The sequence below is a fragment of the Cynoglossus semilaevis genome, chromosome 12, assembly GCF_000523025.1.
Source record: "Cynoglossus semilaevis isolate Cse_v1.0 chromosome 12, Cse_v1.0, whole genome shotgun sequence".
NCBI classification, from domain to species: Eukaryota; Metazoa; Chordata; class Actinopteri; order Pleuronectiformes; family Cynoglossidae; genus Cynoglossus; species Cynoglossus semilaevis.
The window spans coordinates 7920616-7942561 of NC_024318.1; the positions used below are offsets into that span (position 1 = coordinate 7920616).

General features: G+C 39.7%; 1 protein-coding gene across 18 annotated transcripts in view; it reads left to right on the forward strand.

The window, feature by feature from the left end:
• LOC103387282 (neurexin-1a) overlaps nt 1-21946 on the forward strand; it is a 285061-nt gene that overhangs the window by 183676 nt on the left and 79439 nt on the right. For 4 of the 18 annotated variants that reach the window (XM_017037333.1, XM_017037334.1, XM_008321853.2 and 1 more), the window contains exon 1: nt 8946-9213. The exons of the other annotated variants lie outside the window; for them this stretch is intronic. In XM_017037333.1, coding sequence (XP_016892822.1) covers nt 8967-9213 — 247 coding nt within the window. In that variant the 5' untranslated portion in view covers nt 8946-8966. Of the gene's footprint in view, nt 1-8945; nt 9214-21946 lie in introns of those variants that run through there. 18 annotated transcript variants of the gene reach the window in all.

The following is a 21946-nucleotide window of genomic DNA, read 5'->3' on the forward strand; positions in this document are numbered from 1 at the left end:
TGCTGACTTTTTCAGCAGTGGCAGAGGCCAGTATTTTAGTGCTGCAAGGAAAGATCTTTATGGTTATGGTCAGTATTTCGTCAAAGAACAGGAGCGTATGGAGTCACGTCGGATCAGCTGAGAACTGGTGTGGTCTACTCTCAAGATTGACTTCATATTGAAACAGATTGTAGTCCAGATTGCAGGTTTTGTTATTCCATTTTTTGTTTTTGTTTTGGCTGTTTTCTGATTTACTGACATTGTGGTTTAAATGTGACCAACATCAGACCAAACAGTTAATGGCCCTGGATTGACCTGCATGCACAGAAGAAGGCTTGACGTCACAGAGAGTTTACAGAAGTCAGTTTGGATGCTACATATGTCAGTGTGTCTGTTTCAGTTTGAAACCTACTGTGCAATCAATGTCTGACAATTTGATCACTTGCCATCAATCAGAGAGGGTCAACTCTCCAGCTTTTGTCCCCCAAAGCACAGGAGGTTGCGTCATAGTGATACCAGCTCTACTGTCGCCATGTCAACTCTGACAGTCTTGTTCTTCCCACTGACTCGCTCCTTTAAGGCAGTCTGCAGCATATTTTGTCAATCTCACTTACATGAAGTGATTGTTTGGATTGGTGCCGTTCACACTGTCATAAATAAGTCAGTGACTTTTACTTGCAGTGTGAAGGTGTTTTGCATTTTATGCTTGTTACCTTATCACGGGGACCAGGTGATGAACAGCTCGGCTCCTCCGAAGTTCAGTGCTAGTTTTTTGGCAACATTTAAAGAAACTGTTTTAGGAAAATTAACTTTATATTTCCACAGATGGACAAAAAGGTGCCAAAGAACCATTGTAAAGTAGCATATACCTAACTGCACCTCAGCAATTTGCTTAGTATTTTTCTCTTTACTTTTAAGTCTTTTCTTCTTTTTTTTGTAAAGTCTTCAGAAATTCCAAATAAATTACAGAACTGAAGGAGGATCAGAAAAACAAACACACAGCCAAAAGTCCAACACAGATTATTCGAGAGGACGTTGTAGCAAATAAACAGTAATTCTGTGCATTTTAGTACAACTTTGTGCTTGGAGAAGTACTAATAGTATGCAGAAAGGAGTTACTTTGTATTCTGCGAGGAGGCCGACTGACTTTCAATCCGTCTAATTACCCTTGAACTAAATGAACTTCTGAAGGTTCGGTGCATAAATGACAGATTTTTGGGATGGCACAACTCAAATCCTCTCTTATCGCTAGGCAACAAAGGAGGGAGAGCACACATAGATCACTCACTGCCTCTGTCAAAGTCAGAGCGAGGAATGGAGCTGTCTTCACTGAATGATTCAGTGAGGGAACCTGTTTAATAAGCCTGACAGATAATTCCGACCAGATAGTTGGTCCTGGGAGCTGCCACTGAAACGGCAACCTTGAGAATACATTTACCGCTTTCCTTTAAGCTCTCTATCAAAGTGACATTGTCGAAGAGGTTAAACAAAAATTATTCAATACAGAAGATCTTTCCATGTATTTGACTTTATTTGAATAGAATCTACAGGTTACAGTCTGGCAGTGAAGCTAGTAGCAGAAGTGTTTGAAGGTGACTGAGCACTTTGAAGTCAGAGTCCAGCAACAGAGGTGGAGCGAGGCCAACGCTAATTTCTGGAGGGCGCGGGGAAACGTACACAGTGGGGCTCACAGAGCCGATTTATGCAGACAACAGCAATCACGCTGCTTCATTCAGTCTGACACAGTTTTCACAGACGCACATCGCGTGTTATCCCCCAGGCTATTAACCTTCCATTCACTACAGCCTTAGTGAAAGGAACACAATACAAAGGAATGGTCAGCACTGACCACACTTTTTTCCACAGGCAGGTTCTGCCTCCAACTTGTCTCGACCTAATTTCTTTGGCACAGCAGGAAAGTTTGCCAGGATGTAGTTAATCACTTTAAACAATGATAGGTTTGTGTTAAAAAAGTTTTTGTTTTGTTTATTAGATTTTAGCCTGTTTGTTGTCATTTTGGACTAACATTCCCCTCCTCTGCACATCTACTCTCCAAACCTATGGTCAACTGTTGTGTTTTTTATTTATTTTATGTAAATAAAAGAAAACCCCTGGTAAAATTCTTAGTTTATCTGTATGAGGTTAACATGATCTCGTGTGTATGTGGGTTTTCACCAGGTGTCATCAGGTAGTCCACCATAGTCCAGGCTATGTCATATAGTTATACTGTTGAAGACTTTATTTTTCTAAGGGCTTTGAAATGAATGCAGATGTGCAATCCAAACCCTACCACTAGATGTTGCTAAACCCTACCCACTGTACTGACACAGAGCGATCAGTCAGACAGCCTTTGTTCCTTACAACATATTTAACCAGTGGTAAATGGTCACTTCAGAGGTGACTGATACACACACACACACACACACACACACATATATACACATATATAAGTTTTTCTCTTTACATAATGATCTTCAAATTAGTAAGACTGCGTCATTGTTGCATTCTACCTGCACTTTAGTGTAAATTTCAGTCTTCTGTGTGGGTGAATTATTGTAGATTATATTTGCTGTTTGTTTGTTCAGACCAACAGACCCACGAGAAAACAATCTAAAACATTCAATATGTTTCTGTAGTCTTTCCCTGACAGCAGTTTTACCCGCCAGAAGTGAGTGAAGAATGAGTGTTTATATAACCCAGAACATAAATGACTTCATTGAACTGTAGCACAAATCTCCACAGTGTGGATGTTTTTGTTTTTTTTTTCCTATTTCTTTATTTAGTCTCGTTCCGATGGGAATAAACGTCATTCAAAAGTGAGAAAAAGGGGCTTTTGTTGAGAAGCGCAAATGGTTTGTTTATAAACTGTTTTATATTCATAACTTTTTTTCTTCTCTCTCTACTAAACCTCTTTGTTGTCCCAGTTAGCTGCAGGCAGGCGGACTAGTTCATTAACACAGACACGGTGGACTTCAGAGGAGAGACACGGTCTCTCCCTGTCCTATGCACAATGTGAGAACAGCTCGCGCTCTTGGGAGCAGTTTTAAGGAGAGACAGACGTAGACAGACAGTGCTCTGTGAGCCCAATGCATCATGGGAGTTGTCAGAGGAGATAGAGAAAAAGCCTCCTGGAAAGCTGCTAACCTTTGACCTCCATCACTTTCACTGACTGTTAGGATTTAGTTTACGTTGTTGGAAACACATCTTCATCATCATCATCACACACACACACACAGCACCATACACAGTCACAGATTCAATTCTTCTCTTCAAGGATTTTTGAAAGTTATTTCTTCTGCTCGTCCAAATGTGAACTGATTAATGAGAATTAATGGCACTGTTGTGGCGTCATTGTTGGAACAGGGAAAGGACAGAACTACTTGAGGATCACTGCAGCTTACAGTAAATCACCCCACAGTCTGCGGGCAGTCCACCTAACTGTGATACAGTGGAATATACTGTACTGTGTTTATCTTTCATATACACTTAAGTTTGTTGCTGCCTGTGCTTTCTTTATGGTTTGCAAAAGCACTTATGCTAGTGTGTAAGTTTGTTGCTGCCTGTGCTTTTATTTATGGTTTGCAAAAGCACTTATGCTAAAGAGAAATAAACAGATTGCTTTGCAGGGTGATAGAGATGTTTTTTTGTCACTGCATATTAACTCAGTTTGTAGCTCTGTTCTTTCTTTTCAGTGGCTTTGTAGATCTTTTCCCTTTGTGCAGGATTCTCTTCACATACCTATGACTTTTGAAAGTTCTAAAAAAAACCTTTGAAAATACCTGATAGTGTCAAGGATCAAGTTCACAGAGACACTGTCTGATGTGGCGTTTCATTTAAAGATAAGAAAGTTCACGAAGTGACATGTCAAATATATTCCCACTGAAGTTGCTTTCAATATGAAACCACAGGGAAAAATGTTGTTTGGACTCATCTGGACTCTGGAATGGAATGTCTGTATTTTAACCAGTGGTGTTCTAAGCCTTGTCGGAAACCATTTTTTCAGTGCTATGTGGCAACATACAGAGCAACTGCCGTAATGTGTTATCATAAAAAACAGATGATGAGTCATTTTCTGTGGTAAATTTGCCTCCACAGAGCATGACCTTAAATGTTCTTATATTAGCCCCGGATATTCTGAACTGGAAAATGCAACGGGAAAAAGGTTTAAGAAGTTTTTGATTTTTTTTTTTTTTAGGAGAATTACTTTGTTCTCAAAAAAAAGTTTGTGTTCATGATAGAAATGGGTCATATTAGATAAAAAATGTGGTTTATCCAAATTGTAAAACCTTTATTTTGAGATTCACTTGAGATCAACCTAATAAATTCACTTCTTGTCCCATTTTCTGGGGTAAAATATGAAAGGTGGTCTGATGAATCCTAGATTCTGGAATAGTTGCTGTGTAAACTCTGTAGTCTTCAGGTAATTTAGTCCCACTTTCAGAAGAATCATTTCTGCATTGAATTTATTGATGTTGAATACAACAACAATAACCTTAACTTTATATCTTAACTAACTACCCTAACTAATGTTGATATAAAAAAAGAGAATTTGCTCACATAATTTTCTGGTAGACAGTGAATGTTGGTGAAAAATCTCTATACGCTCAGTGTGGTCGTTTATATTGATCTGTGCTGTGACTGTGTTGTGTGCATTAGTCTTGACTTCAGCTGGTGGTGTCAGAGCTGGACATGGTACTGTGTATACTGTGGGAGTGGGAACTGAGTAGTGGATACTTTGTTTGACAAGAGGAGGTCAGAGTTTCCTCACCTACTGTACTGTGAGTCATCCAGCAGTGTAATCTGACAGAGAGATACTTCCATGTACTGTAGTACCCTCTGCTAACATAAACAGTATTGACACGCCAGCCTTCCTTCGAGCTGAAACAATGTGCAGTGTACAGTTTGAATTGACTCTTGACCTGGTGTACCTGTCTGTTCTGATCATGTCACACGAAGGGATGAGAGAGACAGCACTCCTGTATCTCCACGCTCACATTAGCATCACTCCATTGTGTGAAAAAACATGTCTGTGTGAATGGCGTCAGGTTGGATATTTGTAGTGTTCGCTCACTGGCAGAATGAGCTTGTGTTTAATAGTGTATGTCACTGTATGACTGGGAATATTAATGTTAACCTCATCCTGCTGCATGGACCTGTACTAATATTTAAATCTGTAAAATGTCATATACATTAAGATCCAAACACCAAAAAGCAAGTGCAGTGTTGTTTGACCAAAACTGTAAAACTGTTTGTTTTGCCCACGAATAAAGACAATGATTTAAGTCCGTGGAGCTCGGACCTTTTGTATAGCAAACGTGGCATAAAAAAACCACTCACGATTACTAACGGTGGTTTCCCTAATTTCTCATCATTTAAAAATGGTGTAATAAAGTTATCCAGTGGTTAGTGTTATCCTCCGTTCCCCTACAAACCACCCATTACTCCCTTCACAGTGTCCTTAAAAGTAAGAGGTCGTTACATTTATCATCTCGTCCAGTATCATCTGATAATTTTTTAAACTCACATCAGATATTTTGTTTTTTCATTCATTTTTTGCTCTCCCACCACCTTTCCCCCTGGCTCTCCAAAAAATCATCTCATCAGCTCAGCTCGATTGCAGCTTTAACGGCGTAACAGAGATCGCTCTTGTCCTTTTATTCACTCTTGCTCTCCGAGGGGCTATTAAACCTAAACCAATTTCTCCCTCCTCACAGATAAGAGCTTGGAGTTGGAAAAGGCCGCTACACTTTTTAATAGACCCTACCCTTGTTTTTTTGTAGATAACTTGCTGCTGCATTGTTTTGCGTACGAACCCTGAACAGACAAATCAATGGGAAATTAATACAAACAGGTGAATGGGTTTAAAGCATCACAGGAATTAGAAATTGTTACTCCGGTTTTGGTCTTTAAACAAATATTTTTCCCCATTTCTTCATATGTGGACTCATAGTTTAGCCAGAAAAACTGGACTCATAACTGTACTTGTATTTTTATTTTAACCACAGACATCATCAACATTTTTTTTCTTTTGTTACTTCAGCCAAATCACAGAGGAAAAAAAAATTAGAGCAAAGGGCAACCTGGCGTTATTCTAGCTAACAAGACTCAGTGATTAAAAAAAAAAGAGTTATTAGGGGAATAGTTATACAATTGTATTTCTTGTGTCTAGTGTTTTTATCCTCAGTTCATAATTTGAACATTTATAACACAAACAAAAGAAAAAGAAATCAAACAAAAACAATATTTATCGGCTGCCGTTATTGTGGAAATCCCACAAATTGCACTTACGTGCACTTAAGAGTTTCGCCACTTGGGGGCACAAATCAACAAGCAACTAATGGTGGACCGCGTAGTGGTAGAACCTCACTGTTGATGTCATTGAGTCTGGGTGCTGCATGCTTGTATATTCATTTCAGCCAACCGCCTTCACAAATGTTAGAAAAGGGTTCTGTGTGCAAACACTGCATGTTCCCAGAGAACATGCAGTGTTTGCTGTTAAAGATTCCTTTGTGTTTCTTCCTGTTCAGGTCTGCTGTTGAGGGCATTGTAAATCAGGTTGTTGTCCTTGGCAAGCAGCCGTGATAGATTGCCTTATTAGGTGTAATTATGCAGATTGTGCTGCTGATAATTATAAAAGTGTAAACACATTCAGCGGGAATGTTCCTTTTCACCATTGCAAATCAGACAGCAGCAGTTTCACGCTGCTGACTTTTTAGCGCCAGGTGGCTCCGGCAAGTTATTGAGATTCGGCAAGGTGAGAACAACACAGTTGTCTAAAGTAGGTAACATCTGGTTCGTGCTTCAATTGCAAATTTCTTTTATATATAAAAAGAACCATTTCCACCAGAGAAATGGAAGAAATCCTTGTCTGCTCTGGTACCAGATGGCAGATTATATTCCATTTAGTAGTTATGTTCTTCTCATGAGGATAAAGCCTCTGTTTTTGTATTGGTTTCATTAATTGATTATTCATGTTAACTTTAATTTGCTTAAGGTTTTCAAGTTTGTCATAGTGAAAGAGAAAATGGAGCCGGCACTCTTCTCCTCTGTGTTACCAAGCTTGTCTTGGCTTATTTTAAGCCTCAGATGCCTCTGTATTTCCTGTTAACCGTGGAGATCAGCACCGGTGCCTGAAGATTCCTTTTTTTTTCTTGTAGCTCAGAACACTGTGTTTCAAAGGGGAGGATGTTGAATGGCCAATGTGCAAACAGAAGTAAGCACACGACAGCTGAGCCTTGAAGTCTCCAGTCCTGAACTCTGAACACTGAGCACTCTTCCCAGCTGAACCAGATTGTGTTTATCAGCAAGGCTTTTATGTCCACATGTTCTCCACATTCCCGTAACTTGCCCTGGACTCAGAGTCGGCAATCAGCGTTCCCTCTTGTGTGTGAAATGTTCTTTTATTAGCACGCTAGGCAGACTTGCACAGATTCAGCACCCTCCCTGTGGACAGTTCCCAAGCACTGCAAGCCCTGGCTTTGTGCATGCTTTGTTTACATACAGTGTCTGTGTGTGTGTGGGTGTGTGTGTGTGTGTGTGTGTGTGTTAGTGCTCCTCCGTGTTTATTCTCATATGTTTATCATTATCACTGTTGAAGCAGCAACCTCATTCTAAATGACTGCAAAGCCAATAGATTTCGCAACCAAGGTCTGAGAAAAATAGGATTTTAGGATAGAATGTTTCTGTGTGTATTCATTTAACCCCAAATTCCTTCACTTTTCCAAATGGGCCGACAAAAAAGAAAAAAAATGGAAAAAGGAAAGCTTCCTTGGAGAAAACCGTGCGTAAATACAGATGATAAAATCCGATCCATTCATTTATATTTCCTGTTTTCCACTAATGTTTACGAGTGAAAAAGAAAAGCTTCGGGAGAAAAGTGGAGAGATCCTGAGAATCAGAGCTTAGGGACATAGCTTCAATTTCTGCTATCTGCTTAAATAGACTCTTCCTCCGCAATGCACTAAGGCACCAGTGATTCGCTATGTGAATGCTGCCATTTGCATAGCCCCTCTCCCTCCTGCTTCCTGGCTGGCTGTTGAGGCTCCCTCTGCCCTCCTCCTCCTCCCTTTTCTTTTCCTCCTCCCTCTCCCCTTCCTCCTCCCTCTCTTTCTCTCTCTCCCTCTCACTCTCTCTCTGTGTCTCTCCCTCTCCTCCTCCTCTTGCGCACATCTTCTGGATCTGTGCTGCCAATCCTGCCTGTGTGTGAGTGTGTGTTCCAGCCCAGGGCTGCTCTCACAGGTACTGTAACTGCTATCGCTCGGTCTCATTGAGAGAAAAGATCTCTAAATGGAGAACGTGTGCGCACTTGGCACAACTTGCGGGGTGCCATCAGGCTATTGCCGCTGCAGCTGTCCGACACGGCAGACAAGTAACACTTGGATTTAACTCTGGTACTATTTGCCTGGACATCCTTCGAAACCCCTGGAAGAGAAGCGTGAGGAAAACTCTGAATGTCTGTCTTGGTTTCTGTGAAGAGATCCACTTTCCACGGTGATATCAGTCTCCTCTCATGCTGGCTTTTTCTCTTTTCCTAGCAGTTACTTTATCTGGAATATTAGGAGTTTTTAGTGCAGAGATGTTCCTCATTTTGTGAAAGTGTAAGAAGCAGAGACACTGAGACCGAGGGAGTTGGAGCAAACTGGGATTTCCGTTCTGCTGTTTGAATGATTCTTTTTTACATTTTTCTATGATGGTTTATATGTCTTCATCTGACTGGCTGTTGCTACGGATTTCCTAACTCAGTGGAGAACACCAAGAGAGTCTCCCCTCTTCTAACAGACATTATCTGTTCTGTTCTTGCTGGTATTTTTTAAACTCTTTTTTCTTGGATCTGTGCGAGTGTCCCTGGACATAGTGAGTTTTTACAAGGTGAGAAGTATGAGGCTCTAAGGCTTACTGCAAGTTTTGCCTTGACCTGAAGTTTCATCTGGCCTCTCAGGAAGATGTTCCTAAGCCTAAGGTGAAGTTTCATCTGGCCACTCAGGAAGATGTTCCTAAGCCTAAGGTCGCAGTTTGCTCCCGTGGGGCCTGTCACTGAGCCCCTGAACCGGCATTCGGCTTCACTGTCTCACCTGGCCGTGTGGATCTTTGCCCTGACCCTTAGCTTTGCAGCCGGGTCAGAACCAGCTACTGTAGAGAGTGTCCATCACATTCACCTCTCCCATGGAAACAAGCGACACCACGCTGTGCCTATTGCCATACACAGATCCCCTGCATCTCTACGAGCAGGGCACAGTAAGTATCTCCACCTCTTACTGTAAATATGAACCATCCTGAACAGTAACTTTAAAATCATCTGTTTAGGATTTGTTTTTGGTTTTTATTCTCTATCTCCACATGTTTAACTATGCAGAGATAGAGCAGGTGCTGTTCTCTGTTACCAAATGCTTTTTGGAAGAGGCAACAGTGAATTGCCTTCTACTCTGCAGGGCAATATTTAGAGCCTGGACCATGTCCAGAGTGTAGATCTCACTTTTATATGCTTTGGCAGGAGGTTAGTGGCTTAAACATGAAGAGTTTTAAAAAAATGCTTCAATTAAAATAACTACAGCCCCAGCATCATTTATAAACTGCAGCAACCTCAGTGTGTGAGAAGGATTTCACTCATACTGCAGGTATTCTTTTTTTCACCACAGTCTTTGGTTTCTATGTATTCTTTATTTTAATTCCAATCAAAAATGTGGCTCAGTTAAGTGCAGAGAAGTCTGTGAGACCATAAAAGGGCAAAGGTAAAGGTTTGAGTCATCCTACCAGCAGGTTTTTTTGGAGTGATGTAATCATTATTGGTGTAGGACTGACGTAATGCTGAGATGCCCAGATATAGTTCAACATTGTACAGTACATTATTAACAGATCTCTACTCTATTTTCCCTGTGATTCTTCTGTATTAACATTAAGGCAGTGGAATCCATCCAAACCACTGGACTAACAGCCATTTAAGGCAGTTTTCAACAGATACAATTAGTTTTATTACAAAAGCAGGAGTCTGATTTCTGCGCAGAGTTAGACCTTCAGTAGAAGGGAACCACTGCTCCTTAGTGATGATGAGAGATATGGGAGGTGTGTGACCTGCTGAGACAACAAGAGAGAGGCAATTAGGCCACTCTGCCATGACCTGTCTGGTGTGGGCCACACTCAGCTCCCCCCTGCACTCCCCTAGGACCCGAGGGCACATTTCAGGCAGATTCCATGACTTTATACTATCGTTGTTAAGGTTGCTTTCAGTGTGCAATAAGGGAAAAATTGCAGGGGCCTAGAGAGATGGCTCCTTTAGTAGCGTGATTAAATTTTGGCCGATAAACGAGAACAAAGTCATGTTTTAAATCCCCAGTGTTGTGGTCCTCATTGTGTGCTGGTTTAAATTCTCATGCAAAGAGATTACAGGTCAGTGCAGTGACTAAGTCTCACTTAGTGTTTACCAACCTTACTGAAGAAATATATATGTATATATATATATATAAAACAATAATATTATTGCAATAACAACGACAGTAATGACATTAAAATAGGTATTTATGTATATCATCTTAGTATACCACACAGTTACCCGCACACATTTTTTTCTAATAATATAAACAGTTAGGGGTTCGTTAAAATATGACAGTAAATATATACACTTCCAGGTAGATTTTCAGGAAAATGTCTGCATATTTTGCCCTTAAAGTAAAGCAAGTGTGATGTAATTGAACTGTTGCCTTTTTGTGCCCTTTATGTCTGTGTGTCACAGTGGTTGTAACCATCTGTGCTCAAATATCATAAAACTATCATTCTGTGTGCCTTTCTGCATCACTGCACACCTCTGAGCCAAAGCAGCTAACAATTACGCTTAGTAGAAATTGTCTTCATCCAGTTTAAAGTGCGTTTTGAGCCACCGAAATAGCTTTGCTAGCTCTGCTAGCCGTTATTGTCCAAACGGCCCGTTCTCCACCCATTTTGTACAAATACTGTACTTCACACCAGCCTGAACACGCATTTGCTGCTGACAGTTTCATTGGAGCACATTTGAGTCTCCCCTTATAACAGAATCTTGTAGAACAACACACCCTTGAGCCTGTGTTTTCTGTTGAATTTATACATCTGTCATTGATTTATGTGGAAAGAGGGAGAGAATTACCATGGTCAGGATGTATGAAATTGAGTCGGAGTGTGATGCATTGTTTGTTTAGGGCGACCAGTAATGAGGTTCAGACAGCGTCAACTCCGACTTGCAGACACACCATTCATCATGAATACACTTCCAGAGGTGATGATCTTTTTTCACAGTGTAGGAAACTCGATATGCTGGATAATCATATTTTCCTCTGTCCCTCTTGTTCTAATTCATTGAGATAAGATTGATGATGTGATCAATAAAGTGTGTGTGAAGAATTTTGAACCTTTAGGTTTACATGATTAATAGAAAGAAGGACTTTCCCTTCATCCAATCAAGGTAAAGCTCCTCTGTGCAGGTGTGTGTGTGCATTAAAAAAAGTCATGATAACATGCATAAGTATGAGCTCGACAGCTTTGACCTTTTTCTGATTATGCTCTCAACCAGTGGTACTCGAGCTTTTTCTCCACAACCCTCTTTCTAGAAAGACGATCGTTGAGTAACCACACACACACACACACACACACACAGGCATACATACACAACTTCTGACTATGCCTCAAATGTCCCCTAAACTGCATTTAAAACAAAAACAAAATGCCTTTCTTTTTTAACACGTTTTTAAATAAAATTACAAATTGGTAAATTTCCCCCACTTTCAGCCGACAAAAGAAAATATTGAGAACACTGGGAACACTAGGTGGGACCGGTATTTGGAGACCGCTGCACTAAACCAACAAAACACCTGGACGATCAATGGCTTTTCATACTTCAAACCCCACGGTTTGAATCAAAGTCAGCGAGGCAAGTTTAGTGATTTTAATGACTTTTAAAGTGCTTCACCATCTGAGCTAGTGGTTGAATGCGTTTGTGGTTCTGCTCACAGAGAACAGATGAGCTGAGAAAATACAAGAAAGTGAAGAAATGAAGGGAAAAAAATGATTGGTTGACAGTGGATGGAGAAAGAAACCACAGGATGAAAAGTGATAGAGAGACACAAGGGTTCCCTGGTACTGTACGGCTGTTGTGGTGCTCTGGGTTTGCATAATATTGTTAGCGCTATATCCGTGAGCTGATGTCATCCAGTGATAACACCAGGTTCGCAGTATCTGTGCATCTGTGAGGCAGCAGAGATGCCGCTCTGACCAGATAAGATCTGTGTACACATTTCTCAGCTCTAGAGGGAGCAGAGGCAGTTATTGACCCCAGAATGAGAGAGACGTCCTCCCCGTCTCCTCCTCTTCTGAGTGAGAACACAAACTGCCTCTTTTTATTTGTGTGCACTTCAGGTCTGTAACCTTTTTGCATCTCCATTTTCACATTGTTTATCCCCTTCTCTTCTCATCCACACTTTATTTTATCTCATCCACCTAAACACCATCCCTAGCTCAGTTATTGGTCTACAAAGCTAACCCGAGCAGAGAGGGTAAACACACCATTTTCCTGCAGTCATCTGTGTGGTTCTGCTGGTGACCAGGTCAGGGTTGGCACGAAGGAAATGAGTCCTGACTGGACGTGCTGTGTGCAGTTTGGGGTCAGTCCATGTGTCCTCTTTCAGATAAGGGACTTAAAAGAAGAATGACCATGGGAGGGAAGATGAAGTGGGCCGTGTGCACGTCTCACATGCACCATTCCTTCAGGATAAATCAGTGAATCATCATCAGTAACATCTCACTGGCAAACTCCTTCATTCTTGTTCTAATAATTTATCTGTCAGTCCTGAAACTATTTCCCTACTGTCTACATAGGGATGAATGATTTATTCTTTTGGGAAACTTATATTATTTATATTTACAAACAGGGACAATTTATATACTTTATATATTTTTTTATATAATTCAATAACTTGACCTGACCTTAAACATATTCATTATCATAGCACAGACCAGCGATGAGTTCTATAAAAACAGTCCTCTTTACCTTTGACATCACAGGTTTATCTTTTATTTTCTCAGCCTGATGTTTATTTCCCCTGCAAACCAGCATTCATGACTTTATTAACATGTATGTAGGCTTCGCTAACAGAAACTCCATCCTTGTCATAATCCCATTCTTCAACCAAATATAGTTTTCTCCCTGGAGTTCAATAGAAGTCCAGAAGAAAGAGAGACATGCCTTTTTTTTCTTTTTGCAATTTACACTTGCTCACCTGCAGCAGGAAGGGAGAGCCGACTCCTAATCCACTCTAAAAGGATTGTGTGAATTCACCTGCCTTATTGCACTTTCCATGTCTTAGCCTCGGGCCTTCTGGCAGAGGCTGATAAAAACACGCCTAAATGCAGGCTAATATTAGCACATACTTTGCAGCATAGGGGTGGAATTCAAAACATTCCCACACAAATATCATTTCCTCACTGTTATACATTCTTTTGATAGCAGATTCACAGTTTCCCTGTCAAAGCTGTCGGGCTGCTGCATCAGTTCCCATCAATCCTGAGCAGGTCTGTCTGTGTGTGTGAACCTCGGTCTAATTCCTGGTAATCTTATCCTTCCTATAATAAAACACAACAATACGAGTCGTTCTCAGACCCGTATTATAAGATATGTTGCTAATTAAATAATATCTCACCACTTAGTTACAAAGGGATGCTGCTCAGCAATAGGCAATGCAGATGAGTAATCCAGCTAATAAAACACAGGCGTGCCTGCCCTCTCCTGGGTGCAGCTTACAAACTGTGTGAAAGTGTAAACAATAAAAAAAGTGGGAAAATAACATGTAAATTGGCAGAGTAAATGAGGAATAAGCTGGTTCTCCAAACTATGTGGTTGTATGGTCTATAATTATTAGAAATGGGTTTGTTGCTCTGTGGGTTCTTGCTCATGCCAGTTCAGCAGCCGACTACGTATTAGCCTAAGAGCTAACAAGTGACTTGAAGTCACCTGTAGTGGTGGAAGAGGATTCCTGGAAGTTCATTGTACACACAAAGACAAACACACTGTCGTAGTACCACTTGTATTTGGCCATTTTAAAAGTAGACTGTGTAGACTGTAGTGTCATCGATTGAAGAAGTGATATTTTAAAGTCGAATTCCCCTCAAGTCATCACATCACACCAAGCATGTAATCATTTTAAACAAAAAATGTATTCAGTTTGTCTTCTGTAAAATGTGGAAATAATGGCAATTTGGCACAGTTAAAAAATCTGAACAATGTTTGAAAAAGGCTCAGTTTTGAAGTAAATGTGTTTTTCCCTGCAATGCTATGGTCTAAACAGCATCTTTAAAGCCAGACAAAAGTGATTGGACATCCAGAGTCGTCTCGAGTCTCTGATCAGAGCCCTCGCCCTGGACTGTGTTTTCTGCTTCACTCCCACTGTATAATTATCCCCCACACTTGTCTTTGTCAGTAATTATCAGTCATATTCCACATCTGTCGGGTGCCTAATATGGACGACAACGGCTTCTAGAGATCATCTAATATATCTGATGTTTGGAAAATGACTGCACACAAACACATGACACAGCCCTGATGCCTGATGGCAAAGAAAATGGCTGACCTGCACTGAGAGAAAGGGAGCTCTGTGTCCGAGGAGCAAATGAGGCAAGTGATGATGGGAGAGTAAATTAGAAGCTGTCGATACTGTGAGACACCTCTATCAGAGCCAAGGCTGTTGGCTGGAGAGGCAGATATGCAGCTGCTCGGGGTAACAAAGGCCCCGTTTGGTGTATTGCCCCATTAAGACACTGAGCCTTGTCAGGTCATCCTGGATGGACCACTCTGCCTCACAAGGCAGGGGCTCATGTATCTCTTTGGGCATAGGGGAAGTGAGTGTGGTGGGGCGGGAGGTGGAGGGGCAGAAGGGCGTGAGCTGAACTGGTTGACTGAGCATTCATGACACATTGTTACCAACCCAGGGGGCAAAACTCAACATCAAACTTGAATTGATGGTCTCCTGACATGGGGAGTGAGGGCTTTCGCTGTAGTTACCCTGGAGGTCCATGGTGATGAGTCCAACACTTATCTCTTCAAGGCAATACGAGGATAAAATATTGTAATAAGTGTTTCAACAAGGTAATGCAGGGTGAGATTTCCCAAGTCATTGTTCATGTCAAACCAGTTACTGACCAGATTTCTTATCAGTTATTGGCTGTAGTCTGGTTTAATCCAGTGCAGACGAATGATTTGTTTATTCAGTAGCAGTGATAATAAAGGGAAGAAGGGTAGGTGCATTTGAAGAAAATAATGTTGATTTAACAGAAATCCTGTTTTTGTTTATTCAATTTAACCTCTGCTAATTAGTCAGGAGACACTAGAAAACATTTAGTCTTTTCACTTAATGAATTAGTGTATTCGGTGAACATGGGAAATGTCAGAAATCAATGCTTGACTCACTCTTTAATTAAGTTAACAGTGAGAAGCTCATTCACTTGAATTCTTTGAGTTTTCTGCTAAAAGCACGTTACATTGTTGCAGGTTGGAGTCTTGAGATGTGGAATAAAAGGAGTGTGTGTCAATCTTTGAGAATTTTTTTTTTATTAAAAAAGATGTCCTGACTCATGATTGTTAAGAATTTGACTGTCTAATCAGTTTAAGGACATTATTCAGTGTCCTATTATAAAAGGCTGAAAACTTTCTTTGAAAGACATGTTTGTTAGTATATTTAAAAAAGTCTGAAGACAGAATAGTGAAGAATTTCTCATTCATAAGCTAAGGTTTGAGAAAAAGTTTGAAGGACTCTGAGTCCCAGCATAAACACAGAGCTGAAAGTCTGAATGTCTGGGTCCTCGAGTCCAGTGTTGGACTTTTAGAAAGAAGAAATGATGATTTTTTTTTTCTTCCCAAGAACTCAATTGTCAAGTATGATTTTTATTTTTACAATTTATCTTTATATATTAATTATATACTGGAGATAATTGAATTTACTTTTTGCAGTACCTCAGGTGACATGGAACCAATAACATGTCCTGTATCACAGTTCCTTGTCTTACTACGCCCCTCCCTCCCTCCTCCACCCTATCTCTCTCCTTCCTGCTGGATGTGGTCATTTGCTACTGTAGCCTTGAGGTCAGACTTGAAGTGCTTCAATGTTTCTCCTCACTCTGTCCCTTCCTGTGTTTGTTAGGTTTTGTGGCTCCTATGATTATGAGCTGGTATCTCATGCCCTTTAATAGGGATGTCTAATCGTGGGGGCAAGCAGCAAAGCTCCACTTATATTCCTCCACTTAATTTAATTACCTCACATTAGCAAAGCAGAGAGTGAGGGAGAAGGGAGGGCGGGGGTGAGGATTAATCCTTTGCAGCTTATAGAGGCAGGTTGGACACCGTCAGCTGTCCTGCACAGTAATGCTACTGTTGGATTGGCTTCATTAGAAAGAGATGAAGGCAGACTGGTCAGTGGATTTCTGAAAGTAGCAAGGCAGAAATAGTCCAATTAGAATGTGTTATTTTGTGTGTGTTTGCTAATCTAAACACACAAACAAAAGCAACTCTCATGAAAAACTGGATAATTTTGCTTTCGTAATTTCATGTTACTATAATTCAACCTATTATACTAAAAATGCAGTAGTTTGTTTTTCTAATCCAACTCCTCCACACACTGGTCTCCTGAATGCAGCAGCAGTTGATGCTGAAGATTAAGTCTCAGGTCAATGAAGTGTAAAAAGTTACATCAACTGCTCTCTACTGTATGCCAGAGGTGCAGTATTATTAAGCTCGTACAAAGTATGCAGGCCGTTAGCTCTCTGCTTTGATTGAGCACCGGTGCCCGTTCTGCTTTCTGCTGACTGCAAAGACAGTAGCTCAGCTCCAGCCTTCTGATAAAGACCCAGGAAAGGATTCATCACTTAAAAGGCGATAGAAAGAAACGTAGAGGCAGGATGTGTGTAATACTGCGGTTTGTGTTATCGGCTGGCAGCAGTTAGAGACTGTCTGCAGATATTGCTTAGTTTAACCCTAATGGTCACACAGTAAATGTAGTATTAACCCTGTGCTACTGAGCTCATAGTGATGATGTAAACACAGTGCGAGATACAGTACAGCAGCCCTGTGTTGTCTCCTTAGATTCAGGTTCAAGATTTATTTCACACACATTAAAAATCCATGTTATTATTATTATTTTCCTGTGCACTGAAGATTTTTTTAAGGTTTAATCTGCATGGTGGCATTTTCCCTGCAGCCTGCTGAATGTATTCTTGCAGACTATACCATTATAAGATAACTAGTTGCTGCTGCTAAGAGAGGATAAGGACAAGCTAACAATTCATAGTCACTTCAGTCTTTTAAAGGCCAGCTGACATTTAGCTGAAAATATAAGGGAGTAATATAATATAAGCTTTTACCACCATAGGAGCTTAGAAGTGGTAAATATATGTAATTCTCAGAAGGACATAACCTAAGCAGGGTTATATATACAGAATTTTATATATATATATATATATATATATATGGTTGATGTGAGTGTGACCTGACTTATGAGCTGAAGTTGGAGCAAAACAGTTTGTCCTGCCAAAAACATTTTATTTTAGATTGTGTCTTCACTGAATTCCTGGAAAGCAAGGGTTGAGTTCTTCCGCTGAACCCGGTGACAAGGAGTGAATCTTTGTATTGCACAATTTAAGCAGTTAGCGGGATCAGAGTTAAAGATCAAGAACACTGCCCCTTGCTGGGAGGATATGACATTACAGTATTTCAGGTGTCGACTGTCTGTACCCAGTCAGTCTTGGTTTTATTTTATTTTTTTCATAGATTCACTCTTTTGTGCCTTTTCTTTGAAGTTGTTCTTTCTGTTAGAACTCTCTTTCTTTGCTTCCCTGTTGTTTTGCTCTTCCATCTGGGATTTCTTTACTTGTGCTGCAGAGACCAATGTCCAGAGGCTGTGCTTAAATGCTGGCCTCAAACAACAATAAAAAGATTTGCTTTCAACTCCATATTTTCTGGAGCTGTTGTTGTTCATCCTACTTAATTACCCTGACATACAAACACCTACTGTCAAAGTTGATCGGCAGTTGGAGACGTCACATGTCAATGCATTTGGTCCTGTCAACTGGGACCCTTCATTATAGGATCAGGCTGAGGATCAAACAGCAGATTTTATTTTTTTTTTTTGCACGTTAAAGTAGAAGAAACAAAACCATTGTTATTTGTTTGAGAGAAAAAAATACATTTCTTCTAACCCCCTTTTCAAATTGAATTCAAAAGAAAAAAAGTACCAACATGTTCAGAATGTGAGCACAGTTAAGAAAAAAAAATGCTTTTGATATCTTCTCAGTAGCAGTTCTTTCCTTTATTATAGCATTTAGATCATGTGCATATGGCCTTTAAAAAAGTGACATTGTTGGTCACAGGAAATTACCACCGGGAGCTACACAACACCACTGCTGTGTTCTGGAAACTTCAATAGATGCAGTGTGGAGGAGCTGAAAAACATCTCCTTCTCCAGGAGGAAACGTGTGACCTTGTGCAAAAGATGCAAGATTCCCAGGAGCTAATAAGGCGATGGCAGTAAAAATTAAGTAGCTTGGGAAGAGATAGTAAAAGTTAAATCTGTAGAGGAATAAAATTTTCAATGACAAAGGAAGAACATGAAAACCAAGAATCGGTGTATAGTACTGCTTCTTCAGAGTACAACTGAAAGTTGTTGACAGTAACTGTCAGTAACAGTAGGTATTTTTCAGTCAAGGGAGTATAAAGTTAAATTTGCTAATAGGCTCTGCTTAACCGACATTTGAACGCGGGCTCCTAATGAAGCAGTATAGAACATAAACATGGTTCTTCTCCGTGCAGCACATTTCCTGGTGTGTCACCCGAACACCAAACAAGCGCATAAAAAACTGTCACCCTTTCATACACAAAGCTCCACTGTATGCCGACAGGGACGTTCAGTTCTCCTGGGGAACATCTTTCTCTGCGTACAGAAATAGATGCCTTAAAAATATAGGTGAAGAAACAGTGAACAAGTCAGCTGTAGGTTGTGTGAATGAAAAGATTGCAGGCGTAGAACAGAGGCAACATTCGCCACACTCCAATGTTTAGTTAGTCACTAGAGACAAGAGAACAGAAACATGCTCTGATCGGTTCTATTGACCATGAACTAATGTAGAAATGTATAGAATTGTTGAATGAGGACCTTGTTCCAAATAGTAAACATTGTTTACTGGGTTTACCTGGAATGGATCGTTTATGGTTAATTAGAAAAAAATATTGAAGGAGCATCACTGACAATGGATTCTTTGGAAGTTCTGGTTACCATTTCTTTTCTGAATATCACTAAAATATCAGCTACATTATTGTACAAAATGTAGTGAAAATTGAGGTCTCGTCAAATTAATTTTGATAGTTTAATAAATTGAGTGCTTCTGGAGACTGAATTATCCATAATGAAAGCCATTTGTCAAAATAATGAAACGCTGTCCAGCTGTTTGGGTCCAAGCTGTGTTGTCTTTTATATTCTGTCTCTTGAGCATATCTACTCCAGTTAAAGTAAAAATGCACAAATTGGTTCACTAAAACCCGAATCATTGGAAATGAACCAGTGGAAATAGTACATGGAATATATACATGTGACCACAACACAATCTGGAGCAACAAGGTGACACTGTGCTGCATCCAGGGAGCAGGGGAGTTGTGTAAAGTCATACATTTTACAGGCTTGTAATCAGAGGGTTGCCAGTTAAAATGCCCTGTTCAGAGGATGAGTTCAATATTGGTTATAGTTTTTTTATTTGTACCAATATTATTTGTGTCTTCCGTGAAGTGTCTTTTCTCGTTCAAAGACTGAGTAACTAAAGGCTTACCAGTCGGTCTTGTTTGTAAAAAAATGTCTGGCTAACAGAAAAGAAATGCATCTTTATCTATTTGTTTTCTTTTTCTGTTATTGCTGGATTGTGTGACAGGAAGTTGAAGTGGGTTTAACAGGATACTGGCAAAGAAACCTTGGATGGGATTAGATTGGGAATTAAAAATAGAAACCATTGACTATATTTAGGCAAATAAATAAACAGTTGTCAGTGTATTGGCTCCAATTTTTGGATCATAGGGTGTGATGTTCCATTTAATTATACAGTCTGAGTCTCTGTGAACGCTGCCCTTTAGTGGACCATCTTTGTAATTTACACCTTTGTGAAGACTGCCAAGTTAGAACATGCTGCAGAAAAGACACTTAATTAGCCGTGTGTGTGTTTGAACAGTTTTTCTCATAACAGAACTTTCTATTTACCAACTCATCTCCTCAGCTACCAGACCATTTAATTGCCCCCCAAAGATAAAATATAGTTAGACAAAGGTAGATGGGGAGGAGGAGAATTGATCATGTTGACTCAGTTTTCCCTCACGGCACTAAATCTTCAGGAGCATTGATTAGACACAGCAGCTCTACCTGATACCAGCAGCGTTTGGTTGGGTGGTAGTGGCTTCATAAATTATACTAATGATTTTTGCAGAAACTGGAATAGTAATCCAATGGACATCATTAAGCTGCTTTTAATTGTATTTTTCCAAGGGTTGGGGGAGGGAAGGGGGCGTGTTAATTCCCTATTTTTGCATGTAAGCCTTGTAAGAGTGTATGTTAATAATGTACTATATACAAACACCCTCCCACTCAATCCTGTTACATTATTAAGCATATAAACAGATATGTTTTCCTGCGGCATGTCATTGGCTTATATTAAAGGTTAAATATAACACATGTTCCTGTATGTACTGTTTAGGTATGTGTGCAGAAATACAGGAAAAATGTTTTGTGTTTAAGTCCAGTTTTTTAAAAGAGGAAATGATCAAAAATTAATTTCAAAAAGCTACATTATATGCCTCATCTCTTCTGATCTATTTTTGCACACCAGTCATTACGGGAATCCTGGGCGGAAAATAGACAGAAACACAATTGGTAGGTGCTGACAGAAAACAGATCCATAATGTCATATCTCCTTTTCATATTTCCATCACAACTATGTAATTATGATTGGATTTCTCCACAGTTTCTCGGCAGAGGTGGTAATATGAGGCTCGTTATGGTGGCCGTGTTAGAGGTCAGAGGAAAGACAGTCTGTGCCCCTGACCTTTTTAAGCAAAGCTGTGTTTGTGCACTACTAACTACAGAACTTTATACACTTAAAAAGTTTTGTGAGTCAGTAATTTTATAACTGTTAAAACCATCTATATAGTTTTTTTTATAATTGAAATAATACAAAAAAAACTATTTTGTCTAGGACAGTGTCACTCTAAAAAACAATTTATATGATAACGTCTTTCGAACAAAAAGATTTAATTTAAATTTATAGAATTAAATTTAAAATTAGAATTATATTGCAGATGGGCTAATTTTGGATGTCCATTTTGGGTTCAGTCAAATTACTCCAAATTTGTTCTGGAGAATTTTAATTTAGCGTTTCCATTATCAAAATGAAATTGATCACTAACTGTATTGTAGATGTTGTCAACTGAAATGCTTGGTGTTATATTGTCTTATTATACTGTATATTATTATAGAAAAACGACTGCACACAGTATTATTTTGTTAATCTTTGCAAACATACATTATACAATTTTGTATTATTAAAATGTCACACATATTATATCTATCACCAGATGACATGTCTGCAGATAACACTGAGAGATAAGAGATAAGAGATTAGAATGAATTAGATTAGATTAGACTGAATTATAGTCACACTGCACAGTGACATGTTGCATCAACAAAAATGACAGGTAGATTTTGCTTTTCAGAGCCAGAAAGAACAGTTTAAATTAGTATTACTTTCAGGCAGGTTTACACTGCAGTAAAGTTCCTGTAGTGAGTCATTTAAAGAGCCAGTTACAGGAGAAAACTTCTACGTGTTTTCTAACCCACAGCCCGGTAACCCTTCCATCTATTTGAACCGTTGCTTTATCTCGAATGAAAATACAATGTCTGCCAAAGTTCATCATTCATGATCTTCCCTGACA